This window comes from Hemitrygon akajei, chromosome 31 (assembly GCF_048418815.1).
Source record: "Hemitrygon akajei chromosome 31, sHemAka1.3, whole genome shotgun sequence".
In the NCBI taxonomy this organism is placed as follows: Eukaryota; Metazoa; Chordata; class Chondrichthyes; order Myliobatiformes; family Dasyatidae; genus Hemitrygon; species Hemitrygon akajei.
The window spans coordinates 14,600,849-14,625,438 of NC_133154.1; the positions used below are offsets into that span (position 1 = coordinate 14,600,849).

The window sequence follows — 24,590 nt, forward strand, 5'->3', positions numbered from 1 at the left end:
TAAATGAAAAGCAAGGCACTCACATTTAATGTTTGTGATTTCTTTTCTGAATGAAATTAAATAAAATTATATCATTTTCATATTAACTGCAACATTTTTGCTCTGTAGATTAAAGATTTGCTACAAACACTCCAACATTAAGAAGTTACTGTGATGTATAAATATTCAGAAACTCAATTGTGCAATGAATACTGTGTTACTTAACACACAGATGTGAAGTTGTACTACTGACACAGACTAACAGTCTGGGGTAAGGTGTGTTAAATTATTACACTAATATAAATCTGTGACAGACCAATAAGGCGAGGTAACGAGTAATATTTCACATCAATGACTTATACCAGAATTTCTTGTTAATTGTAACACCACAGTGGTTGTCTGACCTGTGGAGTATTTCCAGCACTTTATGGTTTTTATATCAGATGCCAGCACTTACATTATTTAGGTTATTTATATATACAATCTGGGAAGTTCAGACATTAATGGAAACCGATATTATCAGTGAACTGTTTCCAAAATTCTTTACAAATAACTTATCCCAGAGAGGTGATTCATGTCGATCATCTAGTGTCAGCTAGCCTCTGACAGGAATCAAAGGTATCAGTTCTCCACAAAATAGTCAAGAGACTTCATCGTCCATATGGGTACCAGATAGTTGTTTGATCCCTTTATCATTTATAGCAATATGTAAACATTTCCAGGTTGCTCGTATGGAAAATATTCCTGTCCATTTATATGAAAAAAAGTTCTCAATTTCAGTCAAAAAAATGGTTTGGTGCATGTCTTTGCATATAACTATCTTGGAGTAGAAATACTATTGTGGGTTTCCATACTAAGACAGACTGACACAATGCAAGCTGCTGTCATCTTCACATTTTATACAGAGCTATCTCTAACTGAGCAGAATTGCTTGATTTGCTTGTGACCTTCTCTGTCATTCCCCTGATTACCAAAGCCTAAATTGATGAGGTTTCCATTGTTTGCTTGTTAGCGGCAGTTCATGATCTTTTCTATTTCAGACAATTCCTTCGGGCAGTCTGCAGAAAGAATAACGGGTGCCTCATCTGTTATCAAAACGTCATCCTCTATCCGAATCCCAATTCCCCGAAATCGTGGTGGAGCCGAGGAGTCGTGTTCTGGGATATATATTCCTGTAGTGGGAACAATGATACCAGAAGGACATTTAACAGTAAAGCAGGGAGGGTCAAGCTTTCAAGTAATCACAAGTAAACCAGCAGCATCTATGGAAAAGAGTCGACATTTTGGGCTGAGACCCTTCGTCAGGACTGGAAAGAAGGAGGAGAAGTCAAAATAAGAAGGTGGAGGGAGGAAGAAGTACAAGGTGGAAGGTGATAGGTGAAACCAGAAGAGGGAGAGGGGTGAAGTAAAGAGCTGGGAAGTTGAAAGATGAAAGAGATAAATGGCTGAAGAAGGGAGAATCTGATAAAAGAGGGTAAAAGACCATCGAAGGGAGGTCAGCAGGAGACGCTCATGGACTAGGCACTGTTTCAGATTCGCTCCATAACCTTTACTTTTTTTTAAACTTATTTTTACCTACACCAAAAGATTCTTGCTACTTTTTTGGACTTATCTTTAAGAGTTTATTGTGAATTTTTGAAGAAATGGCTCTTAGATCTAAAGGGCGAGAAACTGGGAAAAATCCTAACAGAAACGGAAAAAAGCAGATTGATCCTAAACGTACTGAATTGACTTATGAAATGTTATTGGAGGTCTTAAATGAAAAATTTGAAGAACAACGACAAATTTTTAAACAAGATATAAAGGCTTTTCAAGATTATATGGATAAGACGGATTCAGTAGTTAACCAGCAGCAAGTTCTAATCGCAACTCTGCAAGAAGACGCTCGGAAGCGAGATTTGATCATTGAAAAACTGGAGCAGAACTTACTTTCGGCGATTAAACAAGTGGAAACACTTAAAGCCAAGAGTGTCGACTTTGAGAATCGGTCCAGAAGACAGAACCTACGCATACTTGGTCTCCCGGAAGGTATTGAACAAGGGGACCCCTCGAAGTACTTTGCTCAACTTTTAAAGGATGCGTTCCCTTCTGTATTTCCAGACAGTCCTCCGTTACTCGATCGCGCTCACAGAATTATGCATCGATCAACAAGTGCTTCAGCTAAACCACCGATTGTAATTGTCCGATTTCACTATGTGCATGTTAAAGAGCAACTTATTCGTGTGGCTCGGCGTGTAGGGATGGTCAAATTTCAAGATCACAACTTCCATTTAGTAGAAGATTTTAGTCCATAAGTAATGAAGGCAAGGCTTCTTTTTAAACCTCTGATGTCTGAATGTTATGAGAAAAATCTAAAACCTGTGCTCTTATACCCTGCGAAGCTCAGAATATCGCCTCCGAATGCTCCATGGCAGGTCTTTCTTTCTACGTCTGAAGCGAGAAGATTTTTGAATGAGAACTTCCCTACTGCTACGGATTCTCATTCCTAATAAATCAGTGATTTTGATCGTGCAAGATGGTTTTTATTTCCAAAACCAGATTTTGTTTTTGGCTATTGGTGTAGGTTTACTTTATATTTTATACTCTAGTTAAAGTTTTTTTTTGACTTACTAATCTTGTTATTTTACTTACTTCAACCACTGTACTTTATCTTCGGTTATTATTATTAAACCTTTGAAGGTGAATTTTTTTTACTAAGATGGCGATTTCTTCTCTAAAATATTTTTGGGTTATTTTTTGATTTTGCCATTTTTTAATCTCTCGTCTTCGTCCTACAATGCATCTCTTATCACAGTTTAAATTTTTTTTGGTGTTTGGGTTTTTAACCCAATTTATAAGTTACTAGTGATTATATTCTTTTTGTTTTTTTTACGATTAATTATATTAATAAGTTTGGTTTTAGTATAGTGATTATTATTTCTTTAGAGTTTGGGTGGATCTTCTTTTTTATCCTTTATATACGGAGTTGTCTTCTGCTGATATTGGGATAGAGTTAGTTACATCTTTCCTTTTTCCCAGCCTATCCCTGGCTGGGATGGTCTTTTTTCTTCTTGGGTGGGGGGTGGGAGGTCTTTTTCTAAATCTTATGGTTCTTATACTAGTTTTTTTTAGTTTTTTCATTTGGGCTGATTTTAAACTACAAAAAAATTTTCTTGGGAAATTGAATTTTCCAAAATTATCATCAGACGATCATTCATTTTTATTTCCTCTATGAATTCTGGGAAAGCACCAGGTCCAGATGGGTATACAGTAGAATTTTTAAAATGTTTTTCCGCTACTCTTTCTCCTTGGTTATGCAGGGTTTTTGAAGAAGCAATTAGATTGGGCAATCTGCCACAATCTTTTTATAGAGCTTCCATTTCTTTAATACCGAAGAAAGATAAAGACCCAACTGACTGTGCATCCTATAGACCAATATCTTTATTGAATGTAGATTCCAAGATCTTTTCCAAGTTACTGGCATCCAGGCTGGAGAAGGTATTACCCCAAATTATTTCGGAAGATCAAATCGGTTTTATTAAAAATCGCTATTCTTTTTTCAATGTTAGGAGATTATTGAATATTGTTTATACTCCTTCACATAGCACTTCAGAATGTGTTATTTCATTAGATGCGGAGAAAGCATTTGATAGAGTTGAATGGCCATACTTATTTTATGTGCTTGAGAAGTTTAATTTTAGTCCGACATTCATTTCCTGGATTAAACTGATATATCATACTCCAGTAGCCTCGGTGCTTACTAACAATCTAAGATCTCCCTTTTTTCGTTTATTTCGGGGTACTAGACAAGGCTGTCCTCTTAGTCCATTATTATTTGATATTGCTTTAGAACCCTTGGCAATTGCTATCAGAGAATCACAGAACATTTTTGGCATTAATCGTGGGACAGATATACATAAGTTATCATTATATGCAGATGATTTATTATTATTTATTTCTGATCCTGAGAAATCCATTCCTGCAGTTTTATCATTGTTGGTTCAATTTAGTGATTTTTCCGGGTAGAAATTAAATCTTAATAAGAGTGAATTGTTTCCTTTAAATAGACAGGTTCCAATTTATGGAAATTTACCTTTTAAATTAGTTAATGACTCTTTTATTTACTTAGGGATTAAAATCACAAAAAGCTATAAAGACTTATTTAAGGTTAATTTTTTACCCTTAATTGATCAAATTAAATGTTTGTTTACTAAATGGTCACCACTAACTTTATCTCTGATAGGTCGGATTAATGCTATTAAGATGGTTATTTTACCCAAGTTTTTATATATATTTCAAGTGGTACCAATTTTTATTCCGAAATCTTTTTTTGCTAATGTTGATTCAAAAATTTCCTCATATATATGGCAGAATAAAAATCCTAGGTTAGGTAAAATATATTTACAGAAGGCAAAAGAAGGAAGGTGGATTGGCATTGCCTAATTTTAGATTTTATTATTGGGCAGTTAATATCCGATATTTGATATGTTGGTTAAAGGATTGGGATATATCTTTTAGCCCTCATTGGGTGAACTTGGAAATTAAATCTGTACAAGGATTTGCATTGGGTTCTATTTTAGGGACTTCTCTTCCCTTTGCTCTTTCTAAATTGCCGAAACAAATTGACAACCCAATAGTTAAACATACTTTACGTATATGGTTTCAATTTCGGAAATTTTTTGGGTTGACTCAGTTTGTTTTAAATATTCCTATTGTATCCAATTGCTTTTTTTATCCTTCTATTATAGACCAAGCTTATTCAGCTTGGAAGACTAAAGGATTATTACGATTTTCCAATTTATTTTTGGATAATTGTTTTATGTCTTTTGAGCAATTATCTAATAAATATAATTTGCCTAGATTTCATTTTTTTAGATATTTACAGATTAGGAATTTCTTAAATACTGTACTTCCTACTTTTCCAAATTTTGTGTCTTCAGGTATTTTGGAGAATTTGTTTGAACTAAATCCTTTTCAGAAAGGGCTAATATCAAAACTTTACAATATAATTATGAAGATACGTTCAGAGCCCTTCTATAAGACTAAAAATGATTGGGAAAGAGAACTTAACCTTATTATCCCTATTGAGAATTGGGATAAAATTCTTCAATTAGTTAATACATCATCTATATGTGCTAAACATTCATTAATACAGTTTAAAGTTGTGCACAGGGCTCATATGTCCAAGGATAAATTGGCTCGTTTTTATTCCTATATAAATCCTATTTGTGACAGATGTCATTCTGAGATAGCGTCTTTAACTCATATGCTTTGGTCGTGTCCGCTTTTGAAAAAATATTGGAAAGATATTTTTGATATTATTTCTGCGGTATTGAACATTGATTTACAACCTCATCCTATTACTGCAATTTTTGGTTTACCGATGATGGACTCACTCCACTTATCCTCTTCCGCTTGTCGAATGATTGCATTTCTTACATTAATGGCTAGAAGATCTATTTTGTTGAATTGGAAAGAAATTAATCCTCCTACCGTATTTGATACTTCTATTAAATTTGAAAAGATATGGAGACCATTTATTCAATATTTTCATATGATGTAATATGACCCTGTTCCAAGCCTATTTGTTTTACCAGTTTTGATTTTATATATGTTGAGAGGATCGGAGTTGACGACACTGATGATTTTCTATTGTTGTGAGATATTATAAACAGCCCTTTTTTTCTATTTTTTCTTTTTCTCTTTTTTCTTTTTTTTCTCTATTAGTTATTAGATTATTAGATTATTTTTTTTTGCATAATTTTTTTTCTTTTTTCTGTTTTAAAAAAAAAAAAATATTATGATATACCTAGGTTTGACTTGTTTATTTGTGTATTGTATCGTTCATGATTTGGGAATACTCATTTATACTGTAATCATTGCTTATGTATTCTCTCATGTTTAGTTGGAAAGTGTATGTTTGTAATCCCATTATCTGTGTATCATTTTATTTTGTTGATATTAATAACAATAATAAAAAGATTGAAAAAGAAAAAAAAAAGCCATGGAAGAAAGGGAAGGAGGAGGAGCACTAGAAGGAGGTGATGAGGAGGTAAGGAGATAGGGTGAGAGAGGTAAACAGGAATGGGGAATGGTAAAGGGGGGGGGAGCAATTACCAGAAATTCGAGATATCGATGTTTATGCCATCAGGTTGGAGACTACCCAGATGGAATATAAGGTATTGCTCCTCCAACCTGAGTGTGGCTTCATCACGGCAATAGAGGCCATGGACTGATGAGTCAGAATGGGAATGGGAATAGAATTGGAATGGGAATAGAATTGAAATGGGAATAGAATTGGAATGGGTGGCTACCGGGAGATCCCACTTTTTCTGGTGGGTGGAGTTGTAGGTGTTGGTGAAGCAGTCTTCCAATCTACGTTGGGTCTCATCGAGATGAGACCACACCAGGAGCACCAGATATAGCAGATGACCCTAACAGACTCACAGGTGAAGTATCACCTCACCTGGAAGGACTGTTTGGGGGAGGAGGTGTAGGGGCAGGTGTAGCACTTGTTCTGCTTGCAAGGATAAATACTAGAAAGGATGAGTGGTCAAAGGAGTCTCATAGGGAGCAATCCCTGCAGAAAGGGGAAAGTGGGGGGAGTGAAAGATGTGCTCGGTGGTGGGATCCTGTTGGAGATGGCAGAAGTTACAGAGAATTATGCGCTGGACGTGGAGGCTTCTGGGTTGGTAGGTGAAGACAAGAGGAACACTATCTCTGGTGGGGCGGAGGGCAGATATGCGTGTATTAGTCTAGATAACAGAGAAGGAGCCAGAAAGTAATGGGTGGAACTTAGGGGGTGTCTGTCCAATGGCGAAACAATAGATGATTGTTGCTGAATAGACAGGCTCTTTGTTGAATAATGTGAAGTCAGGTTGATGTTGTATAGTCCGGCCTAGTAGCATTTGCTGAGTGGGACAGAAAATACAAAGATTTTTAAAAAAGAAGGAGAGGAAGAGGAATGGCCAACGGCCAGTCATGATATAAAGAGAAAGAACGAGCAATTTACCTGCAGTTGGAGAATTCAATATTGGTTCTTCAAGGCTGTTACGTTAATGCCCAGGAGAAATAAATGAGGTTATGTTTGAACTCGTAACATTACAGATGGAGAGGTCTCAGTGGGAGTGGGATAGTGAATTACATAGTGACTGGAAGCTCAGGGTCACTCCTGTGGACTGAGTGCAGGTGCTCCACAGAGTGATCACCCTGTCTGTGTTTAGCTTCTCCAATGCGGATGAGGCCACATCGGGGGTCACACTGTCCAGGAACCCGGTGGGCTTTTTACATCCCTCTTTTTGTCCATCACCGAGTACAAAATTGATTTTGTTAGGATACATGAAGACACTGAAAAGTGATGGGGATGTGAGATATATGCATTCCAATTTGCCAAGACACTTTTTACAAACAGCGCTTTAGCTTGTAAACAAGTCAGGCAAACAGTCCAAGAAATAAACTGAAAGACAGATAGGCAAATAGGCTTATGTGTTTTAAAACAATGTGAACTGGAAGGTACATGGAGCTTAAAAAAATAGAGGGCTATGGGTAACCCTAGATAATTTCTAAAGTACGTACATGTTTGGCACAGCATTGTGGGCCGAAGGGCCTGTATTGTGCTGTAGGTTTTCTATGTTTCTATTTGACATTTATAACATGACTATCTGAACCTTGGGTGAAAATTGGATCAAAACTGGAATGTCTTGAAATCAATAACCTTGTAATGAAAAATTTAAAATTGTAGGTTAATTAGTCACAGTTTTCTTACCAGGTTCGATGGTGACCACCATGCCAGGCTGTAGGGCTATGGAGCGTGCGATGTCTGGGGTGTCATGAACGTCCATCCCAAGGTAATGTCCTACATGGTGTGGGCAGTACTTGTGAACAGCCTAGACAATCAATACAAAATACCAATTTGCTTCAAGGACAATGCAAAAATGCCAAAACCTATTAAGTTTTGTTTTATTTTTAATATCTAGAAAGACATTTTGCTTAGTGAGTGTGCACACGGATGGGGAGAAGTTTCTTCACTCAGAATGGTGAACATGTGGAATTGACTAGAGGTGGTGGAGGCCAAGATACTGAGAGAGGGGTCTCTAGCCACACATGGATTAACAGGGTATGGGGAAAGCACAATCAGTCGATTTGAAATGGAGGATCAATTATGGTCATATTGAATGGTGAAACAGGCTTGAAGAGATGAATGGCCTAACCCTATTCCTGTATTTCTATGTTTCCATAGTTTACTAACAGGGGAGCACTAAGGCTAGTGGAATAGAGAAAATCATAATGACTTAAACTGAGCAGTTTTCATTCGGTTACAGGAGGGTGGAAAGAAGAAGGCTAGCACGGACTAATTGGGCCTAATTGCTTGTTTCCGTGCACTAAGTCCTCCAGAGTATTCACACAAGAAAAAACACGAACGTTAAAGATTTAAAAGTAAAAATAGAAAGCACTCCATATGAATTTAATTATAATTTTTAGAGTCTCATCTGAAACAAAGATCAATTTGTTTTGCCTTTCTTGCTGCTGACTGGTCTGCTGTGTACTTCAGAATCAGATTTATCATCATTGACTAGGGGGACATGAATTTTGTTGTTTAGTACAATGCATAGGCAAAAACATTATAAAACAAAAATAAATAAATAACGGGAATAAAAGGAACAGTGTTCATAGTTGGATTGGAGATCTGATGGCATACTGGCAGCACATCATGTTTTACAACCACTGTGGAGCAGGTCTACTACATTCCATCTTCCTGGGAAAATCAGCTGGAACATAGAACATAGAATAGTACAGCACATTACAGGCTCTTCGGCCCACAATGTTGTGCCAACCCTCAAACCCTGCCTCCCATATAACCCCCTCACCTTAAATTCCTCCATATACCTGTCTAGTAGTCTCTTAAATTTCACTAGGGTATCTGCCTCCACCACTGACTCAGGCAGTGCATTCCATGCACCAACCACTCTCTGAGTAAAAAATTTTCCTCTAATATCCCCCTTGAACTTCCCACCCCTTACCTTAAAGCCATGTATTGAACAGTGGTGCCCTGGGGAAGAGGCGCTGGCTATCCACTCTGTCTATTCCTCTTAATATCTTGTACACCTCTATCATGTCTCCTCTCATCCTCCTTCTCCAAAGAGTAAAGCCCTAGCTCCCTTAATGTGATCATAATCCATACTCTCTAAACCAGGCAGCATCCTGGTAAATCTCCTCTGTACCCTTTCCAATGCTTCCACATCCTTCCTATAGTGAGGTGACCAGAACTGGACACAGTTCTCCAAGTGTGGCCTAACTAGAGTTTTATAGAGGTACATCATTACCCCAGGACTCTTAAACTCTATCCCTCGACTTATGAAAGCTAACACCCCATAAGCTTTCTTAACTACCCTATCTACCTGTGAGGCAACTTTCAGGGATCTGTGGACATGTACCCCCAGATCCCTCTGCTCCTCCACACTACCAAGTATCCTGCCATTTACTTTGTACTCTGCCTTGGAGTTTGTCCTTCCAAAGTGTACCACCTCACACTTCTCCGAGTTGAACTCCATCTGTCACTTCTCAGCTCACTTCTGCATCCTATCAATGTCTCTCTGCAAACTTTGACAATCCTCTACACTATCCACAACACCACCAACCTTTGTGTCGTCTGCAAACTTGCCAACCCACCCTTCCACCCCCACATCCAGGTCGTTAATAAAAATCACGAAAAGTAGAGGTCCCAGAACAGATCCTTGTGTGACACCACTAGTCACAACCCTCCAAGACCCTGGTATGTCCTGGAATTTGCCTTTGAGAGTTCACCTGCGGTTCCTTCTCCAGACCAATATCCGGTGATTCCTGATCATCAGCCTTTACCTTGGCTTCATGGTGACTTGGCAGGTTGCAGTGTCCATGTGTTTACACTGCCCCACTGTTTTCCACCTACAAACACCACACTACAAACATCCATGCTCTCTGCTAGGGAGGAAAAAGATTTGGAGAACTATGAAATGGTAATCTCGCTGCACATAAATTCACAGGGGTTCCTATTTTTTTTTTAGGCCAGTCTGCTTGCCTTCCAAATGCTTCATAATTCAACTGTAACTTCATCCCAATCAGTTGGCTTCCCCTGTAGATTATTATTTGTCCGGCCTTGTAACTTACCCTGAAGACATCATTCTGGCATTTCTCCTGCAGGAATCCCAGGTCTTTCAGCTTCTGTCCAAGAAGGTTCAACATGAAGGCATAGATGTTATCCAGACTGATCCCAGGAGTGCAGAGACTGACGCAGGACTTCTGAATATCATGGATGGCCTGATACAGCTCAGACTGAGGCTCTGTGAATCTGCAACAGACCAACAAGCTACTTAGGGTGTCCTCACAGCTCAGTTCAAACATATTTTCACAGGGGAAGGAATAAAAATGTAGATATTTTAAAGCACAGAAACAGGATTTTGGGCTGTTACGAGGAAGCAGGTTCACAGGTTTGGTAAATGAGAGAGAAGACACTGATTACCAATAAGCATATTAACCACTTATTTACAAACAAACAGCAAAACATTCAACCAAACATCTAAGTCACCCTAAATTTTACAGAAACTACGACACTAAACATCCAACAACACTTCAAACTCAGCAGGTACTTCATTAAGTCTCCCCAAGTTACACAACTACAAAACTAAACATTTAACCAAGCGTGTGCATGGGCCCTCCTATAACTACAGCAATGGTCACAACCTCAGAGTGAAGATGAGCCCCTAGAGAAAGCCAGTCTCTCGCAAGTGCTACTCCTGACCCCGGTGCCGTGGCAAAAAGCTGCTCTATCCTTTGATGACCTGACTGCCGCAGAAGCGGCTTTCGACCGAGAAGTAAACTGACCCTTCACATTGCATGGGCTGAGTGGCCTGAGCCAGCGCTTTTGCTCCACATTAACCTTCTCAAATCCTGTGGCATCCTTCCCTCTTTCCTGCTCCATCGTGCCTTTCTCTGGTTGGTCTTAAATGTGCTTCCCCCCCCAGCTATTCCACAGGCTCACCTTGTGGGTCGGACTGAGTTCACTGATTACATCCCCTCGGACCATACTGTATCTTCTAGAGTGATTCCTCTGGAAGGCCATTGATTGTAAGACTCTCCAAGCTGGCTCTGCTCCCAGTATGTCTTTGATACCCAGTGAAGCCCCGATCCCAGACTCACTGGCTGTCAAAGTGACACTGGGATCCACACACATTCAAAATACAAAATTAGCAACATCAATTTCTTTTATAATTAGTTTTTAATAAATTTACAATGCACGTACAAAGTGCAATTAAATATACTAAAATTAATGGAATGAAATGAATTAAAAGGTTTATTAAACTTTCTCCTGGCATGCACATTATTCCCAACCAAAGGCACTACCTCCTGGACTAAGGAAGGATAAACTTGAGGAAATCTGTGGGGCCTCATTCAGACCAGCACAGGTGTCCACGATACTTGTGAAGTGGAAGGATGCCTTCCAAACTTTAAAGTTGGCAGATCTGAGCTGACTTGCTGGCTTTTAATCTCTCCCACCACGAAGGCTGCCATTTTTGCGAATTTTTAAGTTCCAGGAATGGACTGATTCAAGTTTTTCCACAGGTAAACCATTTGCAGAGCTTCATTTCTGCAAACATTTTATATTTCTGTTCGCCTCATTTTGCTTGATGTCACTCAGCATTCTCTCACTGATAAGGATAACCAAGTCACCAGCTCCCAACTCTTCTAAGTGGACAGAGGTCTGTGACTGACACCATGCACAGTGAACACTAGGTTATCTATGTGGAACGACTTCCTTGACCTTTATCCTGCTGTAACATGCAGTACATTCAATAATCCAGCATTTTTTGTTACTTGGAGACTAAGGATGGGTGGGGCTTACTGAAACACACCAAGCATGAGACCACCACTTCAGAAAGGAAGGTAAACAAATCAGTGGCAATCACAGAAACATGTCTCCTGGGGTGAATTTAAACTGAGTGTCTCACCTTCCACTGACTGGCCAGACCCGAGTGACATCACTGACGTAGCCAGAATACTCACACCCTCCATCCAATAAAACCAGCTCCCCTTCCTGGAAAAAGAATGGAGTAAATGTGTTACCATAGGAATAAGAGAATGCCTTCTGTACCAGCTCTCCACTCTGAATCCAGTACTCTGAATTTCCTTGTCCAACACCAATCTAGCTGACATTTCAAAAGCATTTCTGGGGGGGGGGGGGGGGGGAATGGAGTTACAGATTTCCACTACCCTTAGGAGAGCTGCTGACTGACACCATCTCTGAACAACCTGACCCAAGGTATTGCCCAGACCTAGGCCGTTTCAGTCCTCCAGTTTTTAACTTTGTTTCTTTGCCCACACGTCACTGAATCAATTTTGATCTTGATTTTCCACCATTAGCAGTTCTTTTAACTTATTGATTAGATATGATGAAAGTGTGGTCTGCTCTGGGTGAACTTCTAATGGATAGGTGTTAGTGTTAACGGTAAGGGTTGGGAAAACGAGTGGTAACCTCCCCCTGCCCCAGCAATGCAGTAGGGCACTCCCATTTCACTTTTAAACAGATCTGCTTTTCATGTTCAGTCCAATTGTAGAATGGATTTGGGTAACTTCTCCCAATTTCTGAAATTAGCTTTCCTTTGTGTAGAGGGTCAATGGGCATCCTCCAGCAGCCTGCTGATGTGACAATAGTTATAGCTATCTTGACAGAAAATTGCATTTGCCTAATCTTGTTTGCACCCAAGACAGTCACGATATTCCTGGGAAGCCTGCCTGCATCATTCCCGTAAAACACACAGCTTTCAAGTCAGAAACGTGGCCGTAAAGTTCTCATTCAGCAGGAGATTCCTGCAACCTTATGAAAGCCGGTAGAATGTCTCTAAGATGCTCGCTTGGGCTGTACTTAAGTAAGGCATTCGTCAGATGTGGGGGATGGGAGTGGAGTGCCTTTATACAATACTATTAACTTCCTAACACGACCCAAGGAACTTCACAGGATCGTGATCAAATAAAAATGTCATACTAAGTCACATGAGATGTTAAGACATCAGATCAAAGACATGGTTAAAGGTTTCAAAGAACAAAGATCAAAGGACAAAGCACCTGGTAGTAATAGGTTTGGATCTAAAGGAACGACCAAACTGTACATATGAGAAAATACATGCCACTTCAAAGGACAGAGCTGTACAGCAACGAGATTTCCTAGGGAGATGAACAACATCGGAAATTTCTTATTGAATAAGTATTAATCAGTAAATAGTGCACATTAATCTTATGATTTACTAAGGAACGGCCACATTGTTACCTTAATCAGCTGGTTGTTTTTCACGTAGTGCAGGGTATTGCAGCGATTTCCACCGGCTACAACTGGAGGGTAGGCCAGAAGATCTGCTCCTTGAGCTCGACACTCAAAGTCAAACTGCAAAGTATAAATGTTGTGGATCACGGGTAATGAAAGGCCATTCTTCAATCCACTTATATGGAAACCAAACATATTTTAGAATGCTACTCTCTACAATAGAATAATAGATTGCTATGGGTATTGGAGAATAAAGTTGCAACGTTTGCTGTGTGGCCAGAACTATGTGACCAGCCTTGTGTTTGCTATGTATCCAATTTATTGGCCAGAATGTAATCTCTGTATTGCCTCTGTACTATTGAACGCATCAGTGCCTTAAGAATGTAGCTAACAGTGAAAAACCAGCCTTATATTTACTATGTATCCAACTTATTAGCCAGAATGTAATCTCTGTATTGTCTCTGTACTATTGAATGCATCAGTGCCTTGAAAATGTAGCTAACAGTGAAAGTAAGCATGTAGAGATAACGGTGGTAGACGGGATCGTGGAATGGTGTGATGGTATGGGGACCAGTCAAAGCTGGGAAGGGGGACACATGTTCCAAGGAGTAGACTAGAGAGGATCGTGCGATGGTGTGATGGTATGAGAACCAGTCAAGGCACTAGAACAAGTATATACTAATGAAACTAAGATAAGAAATTACTATAAAGAATACTGTGAACTAGACTCAGCAGGCAATTAGTGACACGTTCATTAATTGTCTCAGCTTTTGTTTGCAAATAAAGGCTTAAATTTCTCGAAGAATCTTCTGCGTCTCCTGGTTATTTCAAGAAACCATGACATGGGTAACCCGAGGTAATTTCTAAACTAAGTACATGTTCGGCACAGCATTGTGGACCGAAGGGCCTGTATCGTGCTGTAGGATTTCTATGTTAAACAAATATGAGAAACATCTCATTGATGCATTCTTTTAAAAACCTACAGTACAAATCCAAACAATAATATACTCATGCACATACAACACGACAGGGGACCATTATTTAAGACAGTAATTTATCTGTAGGGTCTTCACCCGGTATCCTGACTCTTGCAGAGGTAGTGATTGGTCAAATATAGTCAGCATGGCTATAAGGGGAGATCACATTGGATTAATTTAATTGAATCTTTTGAAGAGATAACTATGAATGTCAATATGGCATGTACAAACCCCATTTCCAGAGAAGTTGGGATATTTTCCAAAATGCAATAAAAACAAAAATCTGTGATATATTAATTCACGTGAACCTTTATTTAACTGACAAAAGTACAAAGAAAAGATTTTCAATAGTTCTACTGACCAACTTAATTGTATTTTGTAAATATACACAAATTTAGAATTTGATGGCTGCAACACACTCAACAAAAGTTGGGACAGAATTAAAATAAGATTGAAATGTGCACAGAATATTCAAGTAAAACCGGTTTGGAAGACTCCACATTAAGCAGGCTAATTGGTAGCAGGTGAGGTATCATGACTGGGTATAAAAGTAGCGTCCATCAAAGGCTCAGTCTTTGCAAGCAAGGATGGGTCGTGGCTCACCCCTTTGTGCCAAAATTCGTGAGAGAATTGTTAGTCAGTTCAAAAGGAACATTTCCCAACGTAAGATTGCAGAGAATTTAGGTCTTTCAACATCTACAGTACATAATATTGTGAAAAGATTCAGAGAATTCAGAAACATCTCAGTGCGTAAAGGGCAAGGTCGGAAACCACTGTTGAATGCGCGTGATCTTCGAGCTCTCAGGCGGCACTGCCTAAGAAACCGTCATGCTACTGTGACAATTATAGCCACCTGGGCTCGGGAGTACTTCGGAAAACCATTGTCACTTAACACAGTCCATCGCTGCATCCAGAAATGCAACTTGAAACTGTATTACACAAGGAGGAAGCCATACATCAACTCTATGCAGAAACGCCGGCGAGTTCTCTGGGCCCAAGCTAATCTCAGATGGACTGAAAGACTGTGGAACCGTGTGCTGTGGTCAGATGAGTCCACATTTCAGCTAGTTTTCGGAAAAAAATGGGCATCAAGTTCTCTGTGCCAAAGATGAAAACGACCATCCTGATTGTTATCAGCGAAAGGTGCAAAAGCCAGCATCTGTGATGGTATGGGGGTGCATCAGTGCCCACGGCATGGGCGAGTTGCATGTATATGAAGGTACCATTGACTCTGAGGCGTATATTAGGATTTTAGAGAGACATATGTTGCCATCAAGACGACATCTCTTCCCGGGACATCCATGCTTATTTCAGCAGGACAATGCCAGGCCACATTCTGCACAGGCTACAACAGCGTGGCTTTGTAGACACAGAGTGCGTGTGCTTGACTGGCCTGCTGTCAGTCCAGTTCTATCTCCTATTGAGCAAGTTATATCAAGCAAGAATAGACAAAATTTCCAATTGCAAATCTACTACGATTAGTATCCTCAGTTCCAAAATGACTAAAAAGTGTTATTAAAAGGAAAGGTGATGTAACACAATGGTAAACATGCCTCTGTCCCAACTTTTGTTGAGTGTGTTGCAGCCATCAAATTCTAAATTTGTGTATATTTATAAAATACAATTAAGTCGGTCAGTAGAACTATTGAAAATCTTTTCTTTGTACTTTTGTCAGTTAAATAAAGGTTCATGTGAATTAACTTATCACAGATTTTTGTTTTTATTGCATTTTGGAAAATATCCCAACTTTTCTGGAAATGGGGTTTGTAGTTTCTGAATGGTCCATGAATCCATGAACCTGTAAATCATACCTCATTATTTATTTCCTACTTTGTTCAATTTATTTATTTTGTCATTAATAGTAATTTTTTTTTGTGTGCCATACTCTGCCAGAGCCTTGGCGACCACTTTTTTTTTCCCAAGTGGTTGTCTTGGAGGAAAGATTCTCTGAGTGGTCCCCCACGTCCTTCTCACAGCGCAGTTTTTGTTTTAACGAGGCTGAGTTGCGAGCTCGACACTCAGCCCGGCACGGATGGAAAACGTGTCCGGGAGCGGCCCGACTGGGTTCGAACTCTGGACCCTTCGCTCTGGAGTCCGGCGCTGATGTCACTGCGCCACCAGCCAGCCAAATTCATTTATACTTCTGCTGTAAAATCACTCATTTCACATTTATAAACCGATTCTGAATATATTCATTGGCTCTGGTAAGCCTTTGATAAGGTCCCCCATCAGAAAAAGATCCAAAATAGAAGAACCTACAGGATCTGGAGCAATTTGACAGATAGTTTGGTGATAGCGGACAAAGGGGTGATGGCAGAAGCAAAAATAAAACAAACAAACTGCTGAAGGAACTCAAGGAAATCTGCAGATGCTGGAAATTCAAGCAACACACACACAAAATGCTGGTGGAACGCAGCAGGCCAGGCAGCATCTATAGGGTGAAGCACTGTCGACGTTTCGGGCCGAGACCCTTCGTCAGGACTAACTGAAAGGAAAGATAGTAAGGGATTTGAAAGTAGTGGGGGGAGGGGGAAATGTGAAATGATAGGAGAAGACCGGAGGGGGTGGGGTGAAGCTGAGAGATGGAAAGGTGATTGGCAAAAGGGATTCAGAGCTAGAGAAGGGAGAGGATCATGGGACAGGAGGTCTAGGGAGAAAGAAAGGGAGAGGGGAGCACCAGAGGGAGATGGAGAACAGTCAAAGTGATGGGCAGAGAGATACCCCAACCCTGATATATTTAGTTTTTCTCCCCCCTCTTTTCTTCCCTCTCTCTCTGCCCATCACTCTGCCCGTTCTCCATCTCCCTCTGGTGCTCCCCTCCCCCTTTCTTTCCCCTAGACCTCCTGTCCCATGATCCTTTCCCTTCTCCAGCTCTGAATCCCTTTTGCCAATCACCTTTCCAGCTCTCAGCTTCACCCCACCCCCTCCGGTCTTCTCCTATCATTTCACATTTCCCCCTCCCCCTCCTACTTTAAAATCTCTTTCTATCTTTCCTTTCAGTTAGTCCTGACGAAGGATCTCGGCCCAAAATGTCGACGGCGCTTCTCCCTATAGATGTTGCCTGGCCTGCTGCGTTCCACCAGCATTTTGTGTGTGTTGCTGAAGGAACTCAGCTGGTTAAGTAGTATATGTGAGGGAAGAGGAACTGACATTTGGGGTTGAGACCCTGTATCAGGACTGAGGGTGGAACAGGAGATAGCTAGTAGAGGGAAAATATCTAGTACAGCACAAGAACAGGCCCTTCAGTCCACAATATTGTGCAAAATAAAATTAATCAAATGCATAGCTAAACTAATCTTTCTGCCTACATAATGTTCACAGCCTGCCACTTCCAGCATATTCATGTTCCTATCTCAGAGCCTCTTGAACGCCCCTAATGTATTTGTGTCCACCATCACCCCAGGTATCCACCACTCTGTGCATAAAAAACTTGCCCACAAGTCTCCTTTGAACTCAACCCCTCTTAACTTGAATGCTTACTCTCTGATGTTAGACATTTCAACTCGGGGGGGAAGATACTGGCCGTCTATCTATGCCTCTCATAAAACTTTACGAACCTCCATCAGATCCTCTCACCTGAGAGGTGTAAGGTGTCCTGATGAAGGATCTTTGTTAAAAATGTCAGTTGTTTATTTTTCTCCACGGATGCTGCCTAATTTGATAAGTTCCTTGTGTTGTCAGATCTCCTCTCAGCCTCCAGTTTCAAAGAGTACAACCCAGGTTTGTCCAACTGTCCTTAATGCACATGCCTCTCATCCGGGCAAGCATCTCCTGTGCACTCTCTAAAGCCTTAACCTCCTTCCTATCAGAACACAGGGGCAGGAGTGAGACTGAGGAGAAGGTAAAGGGTGATGGGGAGAGAGAGAGAGAATATTGGAGTTGGGAGATTGGTGATACTTGGAAGCAAACAAATTAAGTAAATAGAGTCAGACAGACTAGTTTTGGGAGGGGGGGGGTGATGAAGGAGGGGAGAGGGGAGGGTGAGAACCTGGGACTCAAAGGTTACCATGATGGAATCCGATAAATAAGCAAGGCAAATGAAGTCAATTGAAGGAGAGATGAAGGATAGATGAAACTTGATGGGGGAATGGAATCGAATGTGTGAACTGTATGGGTGTTAAGTCAATGAAACTAGAGAGGGAGGGGAACAAAAATGTGATGGGGGCTAGAATGAGGACAGAGGTGGAGGTGGGTACAGGAAAGGAAACTAAAGGTGATGTCAGGAAGACATATGCAGTAGGTGAGGTTGGAATGGTTCTTTAGGTCCCTGGATGGTGGTGGGGAGGAAATGTAGGAACTAGTGTTGCAGGGGGAAATGCCAGAAGTCAGGAAGGGAGGGCTGGGGAGAAATGAGTGGAGGAGGTCAGATAACAAACATGAGAAAATCTGCAGATTCTGGAAATTCAGGCAACACACACAAAATGCTGGAGGAACTCAGCAGGCTACGGCAGCATCTATGGAAAAGAGTAAACAGTTAATGTTTCAGGCCGAGACCCTTCCTCGGGACTAGAAAGTTAGGGGAGAAGTCAGAGTAAGAAGGGAGGGGGAATGGGGAGGTAGAAGTACAAGGGGGTAGGTGATAGATGAAACCGGGAGGGGGAGTGGGGAGGTAGAAGTACAAGGTGGTAGGTGATAGATGAAACCGGGAGGGGGAGTGGGGAGGTAGAAGTACAAGGTGGTAGGTGATAGGTGAAACCAGGAGGGGGAGAGGGGGTTAAGTAAAGAGCTGGGAAGTTGATTGGTGAGAGAGATAAAGGGCTGGAGGAGGGGGAATCTGAGAAGAAAGGATAGAAGACCATGGAAGAAAGGGAAGGAGGAGGAGCACTAGGGGGAGGAGATGGGCAGGTAAGGAGACAAGGTGAGAGAGGAAAACAGGAATGGGGAATGGTGAAGGGGGAGGCAATTACTGGATGTTTGAGAAATTAATGTTCATGCCAACAGGTTGAAGGCTACCCAGATGGAATATAAGGTGTACAAGGAATATAAGGAAGTCAAATGGTTGTTCTCCGTGATCTGTGGTGTATAGCAGGGGTATGTTATTTGTCATATACACCATCAACTTTTATGTGAACGCAAGAGGAATAATTAGTAAGTCTGCAGATGACATGAAAACGTGTAATGTTGAGTGTCTTCAATTATTAAACTATTGATGACTGGTAAGGTAAACAGAAAATGGTAGATTGAAATTTAATCTAAAAAATTTGAGGTGTTGCATTTTGAAATGACTCATAAGGTTTGCAAATACACAATGAATGGTGGGATGCTAGGAAGTACTGAGATATAGAGCTTGGTGTACATGCCATAGGCAGTGGCTGAGGTAGATTAAGTGGTTAAGACGACGAGATACTTGCAGGGAGGTTATAGCACAACAACACAAGGCATCAATTGTGCCACAACTGGAGTACTGTGTGCAGTTCTGGTTGCTACACAAGAAGTATGTGATTGCACTGGAGATGGTCCAGAGGAGATTCATCAGCCTGTTGCCTGGGATAAGAGCTTCACAGTCTGTGTTTGTTTTCCTTGCAGTGCAAGGGGCTGAGGGGGATCTGGCTGAAGGATACAAAATTATGACGGGCATAGATGGACAGTGAGAAATGGTTTCCCTTAGCTGAGATGCCTATAACCAGATGGCAAAGCTTTAAGGTAAAGGGGTGCGAGTTTCCGATATTTGAAGCATTTTTTTCCCCACCCAGAGCATGGTTGAGGTCTGGGATGCATTACCTAATGAGATGATGGAGGCAGCGGAAATGCTATGGCACAGAAAGCTAAGTGCTGGAAAATGGAAAATGGGTTTAGTAGACATAGCGTGTGAAAGGACCTGTCTCTATTGTAGTCTAGGCAGGTGCTTGAGTGCCAACACACACACAATGGCTGTAGTTTGCATGCTGTACGATTGTAACTCACTCTGGTTCTGAGGCCCACAAAAAATAATACTTTGTAAACAACAGTTTCCTGCTACTGGCTTAGTTTGTTTCATTGATTTCTGCCCAAGCTTGCCATGTTGTCTCATTCTAACCATTGCCGAACGACTTCCTCTGCCTTCTCTTAAGACCTTCTCTTAAGACGAAATGATACTGACTTTTTCTTTCAATATGGATATTGCCCAGTATTTTACAGCTTTTCATGTTTTTATGTCCTTTCCTGTTTCCGCTGCACACCAGAAAACCTCACCTCTTTAAGAGTTCAAGTTCAGCTTTATTGTCATTTAACCATTTACAAGTATACCGCCGTACGAATCGATATTCCTCCCGACCAAGGTGCACAACACTGTACATACAACTCAAACACAGCACCTGAAGTAATATTACTACAAATAATAAACTATATTCCAGAAGATTGACACTTAACACAAGTTAATGCGACTGGCACCGCGTGAGAGATGACACCTGGCAGGGAATTCAGTAGTCTCATGGCCTGGGGGAGAAAGCTAACAGCCCTTGTCCTAATGCTATGGTACTGCCTGTCTGATAGTAGGGAGTCACAGAAATCCCTTTTCTCTAATAATTTACAGAGCATTAAAATCTATGTCCAATGTCAGCCAGATGCAGCTTAAGGAGTAGCATAGATTTGCAAAGCAGAAGAATAAGGGTTCAAACCCAACTCAGAGACATAACAACTCAGGAACACTTTCCCCACTTTGCAGCCTAGATATCAAACTTTCAGTCCGATGTAAAACTTCTGAAGACACTATAAAAAGAGCAGAACAGTTCTCAGTGACTTGAACTTACTTCTCAACAAACTTAACAAAATGTTGGCCTCGTATGCCAGGATGCTGTTTATCGACTTCAGCTCCATGGTTAGTAGATAGATAGATAGATAGATAGATAGATACTTTATTCATCCCCATGGGGAAATTCAACTTTTTTCCAATGTCCCATACACTTGTTGTAGCAAAACTAATTACATACAATACTTAACTCAGTAAAAAAAAAAATGATATACATCTAAATCACTATCTCAAAAAGCATTAATAATAGCTTTTTTAAAAAGTTCTTAAGTCCTGGCGGTAGAATTGTAAAGCCTAATGGCATTGGGGAGTATTGACCTCTTCATCCTGTCTGAGGAGCATTGCATCGATAGTAACCTGTCGCTGAAACTGCTTCTCTGTCTCTGGATGGTGCTATGTAGAGGATGTTCAGAGTTTTCCATAATTGACCGTAGCCTACTCAGCGCCCTTCGCTCAGCTACCGATGTTAAACTCTCCAGTACTTTGCCCACGACAGAGCCCGCCTTCCTTACCAGCTTATTAAGACGTGAGGCGTCCCTCTTCTTAATGCTTCCTCCCCAACACGCCACCACAAAGAAGAGGGCGCTCTTCACAACTGACCTATAGAACATCTTCAGCATCTCACTACAGACATTGAATGACACAAGGCATCTGTGTTGGCAGTCCAGTCTAGCTTCTCGTCTAACTGTACTCCCAGATACTTGTAGGTCTTAACCTGCTCCACACATTCTCCATTAATGATCACTGGCTCCATATGAGGCCTAGATCTCCTAAAGTCCACCACCATCTCCTTGGTCTTGGTGATATTGAGACGCAGGTAGTTTGAGTTGCACCATATCACAAAGTCCTGTATCAGTTTCCTATACTCCTCCTCCTGTCCATTCCTGACACACCCCACTATGGCCGTGTCATCAGCGAACTTCTGCACATGGCAGGACTCCGAGTTATATTGGAAGTCTGATGTGTACAGGGTGAACAGGACCGGAGAGAGTACGGTTCCCTGCGGCGCCCCTGTGCTGCTGACCACCGTGTCAGACCTACAGTCTCCCAACTGCACATACTGAGGTCTATCTGTCAAGTAGTCCACTATCCAATCCACCATGTGAGAGTCTACTCCCATCTCCGTTAGTTTGTGCCTTAAGATCTTGGGCTGGATGGTGTTAAAGGCACTAGAGAAGTCAAGGAATGTAATCCTCACAGCACAACTGACCCCCTCTAGGTGAGAGAGTGATTTGTGCAGCAAATACGTGATAGCATCCTCCACTCCCACCTTCTCCTTATACGCAAACTGAAGAGGATCCTGGGCGTGCCTGGTTTGTGGCCTCAGATTCTGTATTATCAGCCGCTCCATGGTCTTCATCACGTGCGACGTCAAGGCACTTCCGGCGCCGACCTGAGCGGCAGCCTTTTCTTCGCCGGAAGTATGACCATCCCTTAGAAGCTGGTGGGTAAACTGTCCTCGTTGGGTTTCAGCATCTCTCTCTGTGTAAACGTATCCTGGACTTCTTGGCAAAAAGGCCAGTCAGTCCATGTTGGCAGAAACGTCTCTCGCTCCATCACAATGAGCTCGGTTGCTCCCCAGAACCGCGTGCTCAGCCTGCTAATGTTCACACTACTGACGCTGCTAGATCCAGTTCAAAACGGATCATCAGGTTTGCTGATAACACAAAAGTGGTTGGCCTCATCAAAATGACGACGAGACGGCATACGGAGAGGAGGCAGAATGGTGTAAGCACAACTTGAGTCTCGATGTGGACAAGACTAAAGAGATGATTGTGGACTTTAGGAAGTTGCAGGCTGACTACTCCTTACTTCACATAAATGGCTCCTCCGTGGAGAGAGTTAGGAGCATCAAGTTTCTGGGAGTGCACATGACAGACAATCTCACTCGGTCCCCCAACACCATTTTGGTCAAGAAAACACAGCAATGTCTCCACTTCCTGAGGAGATTGAGGTGAGTGAAGCCCCTGCCCACCATTCTAACCAATTTTTACAGGAGCACCATTGAAAGTGTCCTGTACAGGTTCGTAACTATCTGGTATGGGACTGCAAGTCCATACAAAGGACTGCTGAGAGGATCATTGGGGGCTCTCTTCCACCCATCAGAGATATTGAGATATTTATCAGGACTGTCGTGTATGCAGGGCCCTTAGCATTGACCCCCCCCCCCCCCCGCCATTATCTAGTAGGATAAGAACTGTTAGGATGGGAAACAGCAAACAGCACCTCCCCCCAGGCTGTAAGACTACAGAATTCCCTGCCACCACCCAGGTCTCATCATGTACGAACTGAGTAACGTTACACTGTTTACTTTTCAACTTGCGTCGTAAATGCACGTTATTATTTGTTAATTTATTTGTAGTAATATTACTTTATGTGTTATATGTACGAGTTACATGTATTGTGCTGTGCATCTTGGTCCAGAGGAAGGTTGGTTTGTTTGGCGGTATACATGTTTACAGTTGAATGATAACAAATTTACCTTGAACTTAAAACAAAGGACCTGGTTATCCTCAGTTGCTTTCTGTGGGACCTTGTTATGAGCAAGTCACATGCTGCATTTTCCATCTTTACGATTGCAATTACACTTTGATGATTATGAAGCTTTCCAGGATGACTCTATAAAATCTTCATCCCTCCTAATTTTTATGTCATCCTGCAATCAATCTAAGCCTTTCACTTAAAAATATCTCAATAGAATAGGGAGAAGTGACATAATTGACTGCTGATTGATCCCTTCTCAAAGATCATGTGACCTTGTTTACATCGACTGAAGAATATCAGAGACCCAAGAGGGTAGCAAGCTGCTCCCAGGGTGATTGGATATCTGATAAAGTTCGTCTCCTTTCACTGGAACATTCAGATGAATCTTAAAACGCTGGGAGTCAAAACTTAGTCTCAAGGATGTCAAGAGAAATCTTATTAGTCGTCGCAATTTTAAACTGATGTCAACTTAGGGAAGGTGGAAGCTAATTTAATAGTAACTCACAAAAGGTAATTGGAAAACGAAGTGACAAGCAGAAAAGTACTGCTATATAAAATGTCAGAGGGACAATTAACTGGGGAAATCTACCAAGCATGGTGAGCATACGGATTCTCTTGCTATGTGGTTTGATAAGCCGCTCCTGCTCATTTGTGGTCAACACGTGTACAGCTCAAAAAAGTATCTGGTTTGAAATGTCATTGCTTACCTTTGCGTACAAGTAAGACTCATTAACTGGAGCCTTGGTTGAAATCATGGTGCTGCAAAATGCCTGGAAATAAATAATAAACATTATACTACTTCTTCAACCTTTTTTATTTATATATATATATATATATATATATATATATATATATATAGAGATGCAATAGGACCTTCCAGTCCTTAAGCCATGCTGCCCAGCAATCCCCGATTTAATCCTAGCCTAATTTACAATGGCCAATTAACAGTAGGTCTTTGGATTGTGGGAGGAAACCGGAACACCTGGAGGCAATGTTCCCTTTAAGGTGTGCACGTGCGCACATCTTTTACTACTGGCGCACAAAGGAATTTAAACTGCGCTTTACCTCATCGGCATGTTAAGTATACTTCACGATCATACACAATCGCATTTCCTTTTCCGGTTTTTGATGTGGGTGGTGCTGACAACAT

The 24,590-nt window shown here is 41.1% G+C and overlaps 1 protein-coding gene across 3 annotated transcripts in view; it reads right to left on the reverse strand.

Annotated features, from left to right (window-relative positions):
- The window catches only part of xpnpep3 (X-prolyl aminopeptidase 3, mitochondrial), a 34,727-nt gene continuing 10,137 nt past the window's right edge, over window positions 1-24,590 (reverse strand). For all 3 annotated transcript variants that reach the window (XM_073034062.1, XM_073034064.1, XM_073034063.1), the window contains exons 5-10: window positions 24,148-24,210; window positions 13,259-13,372; window positions 11,943-12,028; window positions 10,105-10,285; window positions 7,724-7,844; window positions 1-1,151 (exon numbers count right to left, since the gene is read on the reverse strand). In XM_073034062.1, coding sequence (XP_072890163.1) covers window positions 988-1,151; window positions 7,724-7,844; window positions 10,105-10,285; window positions 11,943-12,028; window positions 13,259-13,372; window positions 24,148-24,210 — 729 coding nt within the window. In that variant the 3' untranslated portion in view covers window positions 1-987. The remainder of the gene's footprint in view (window positions 1,152-7,723; window positions 7,845-10,104; window positions 10,286-11,942; window positions 12,029-13,258; window positions 13,373-24,147; window positions 24,211-24,590) is intronic.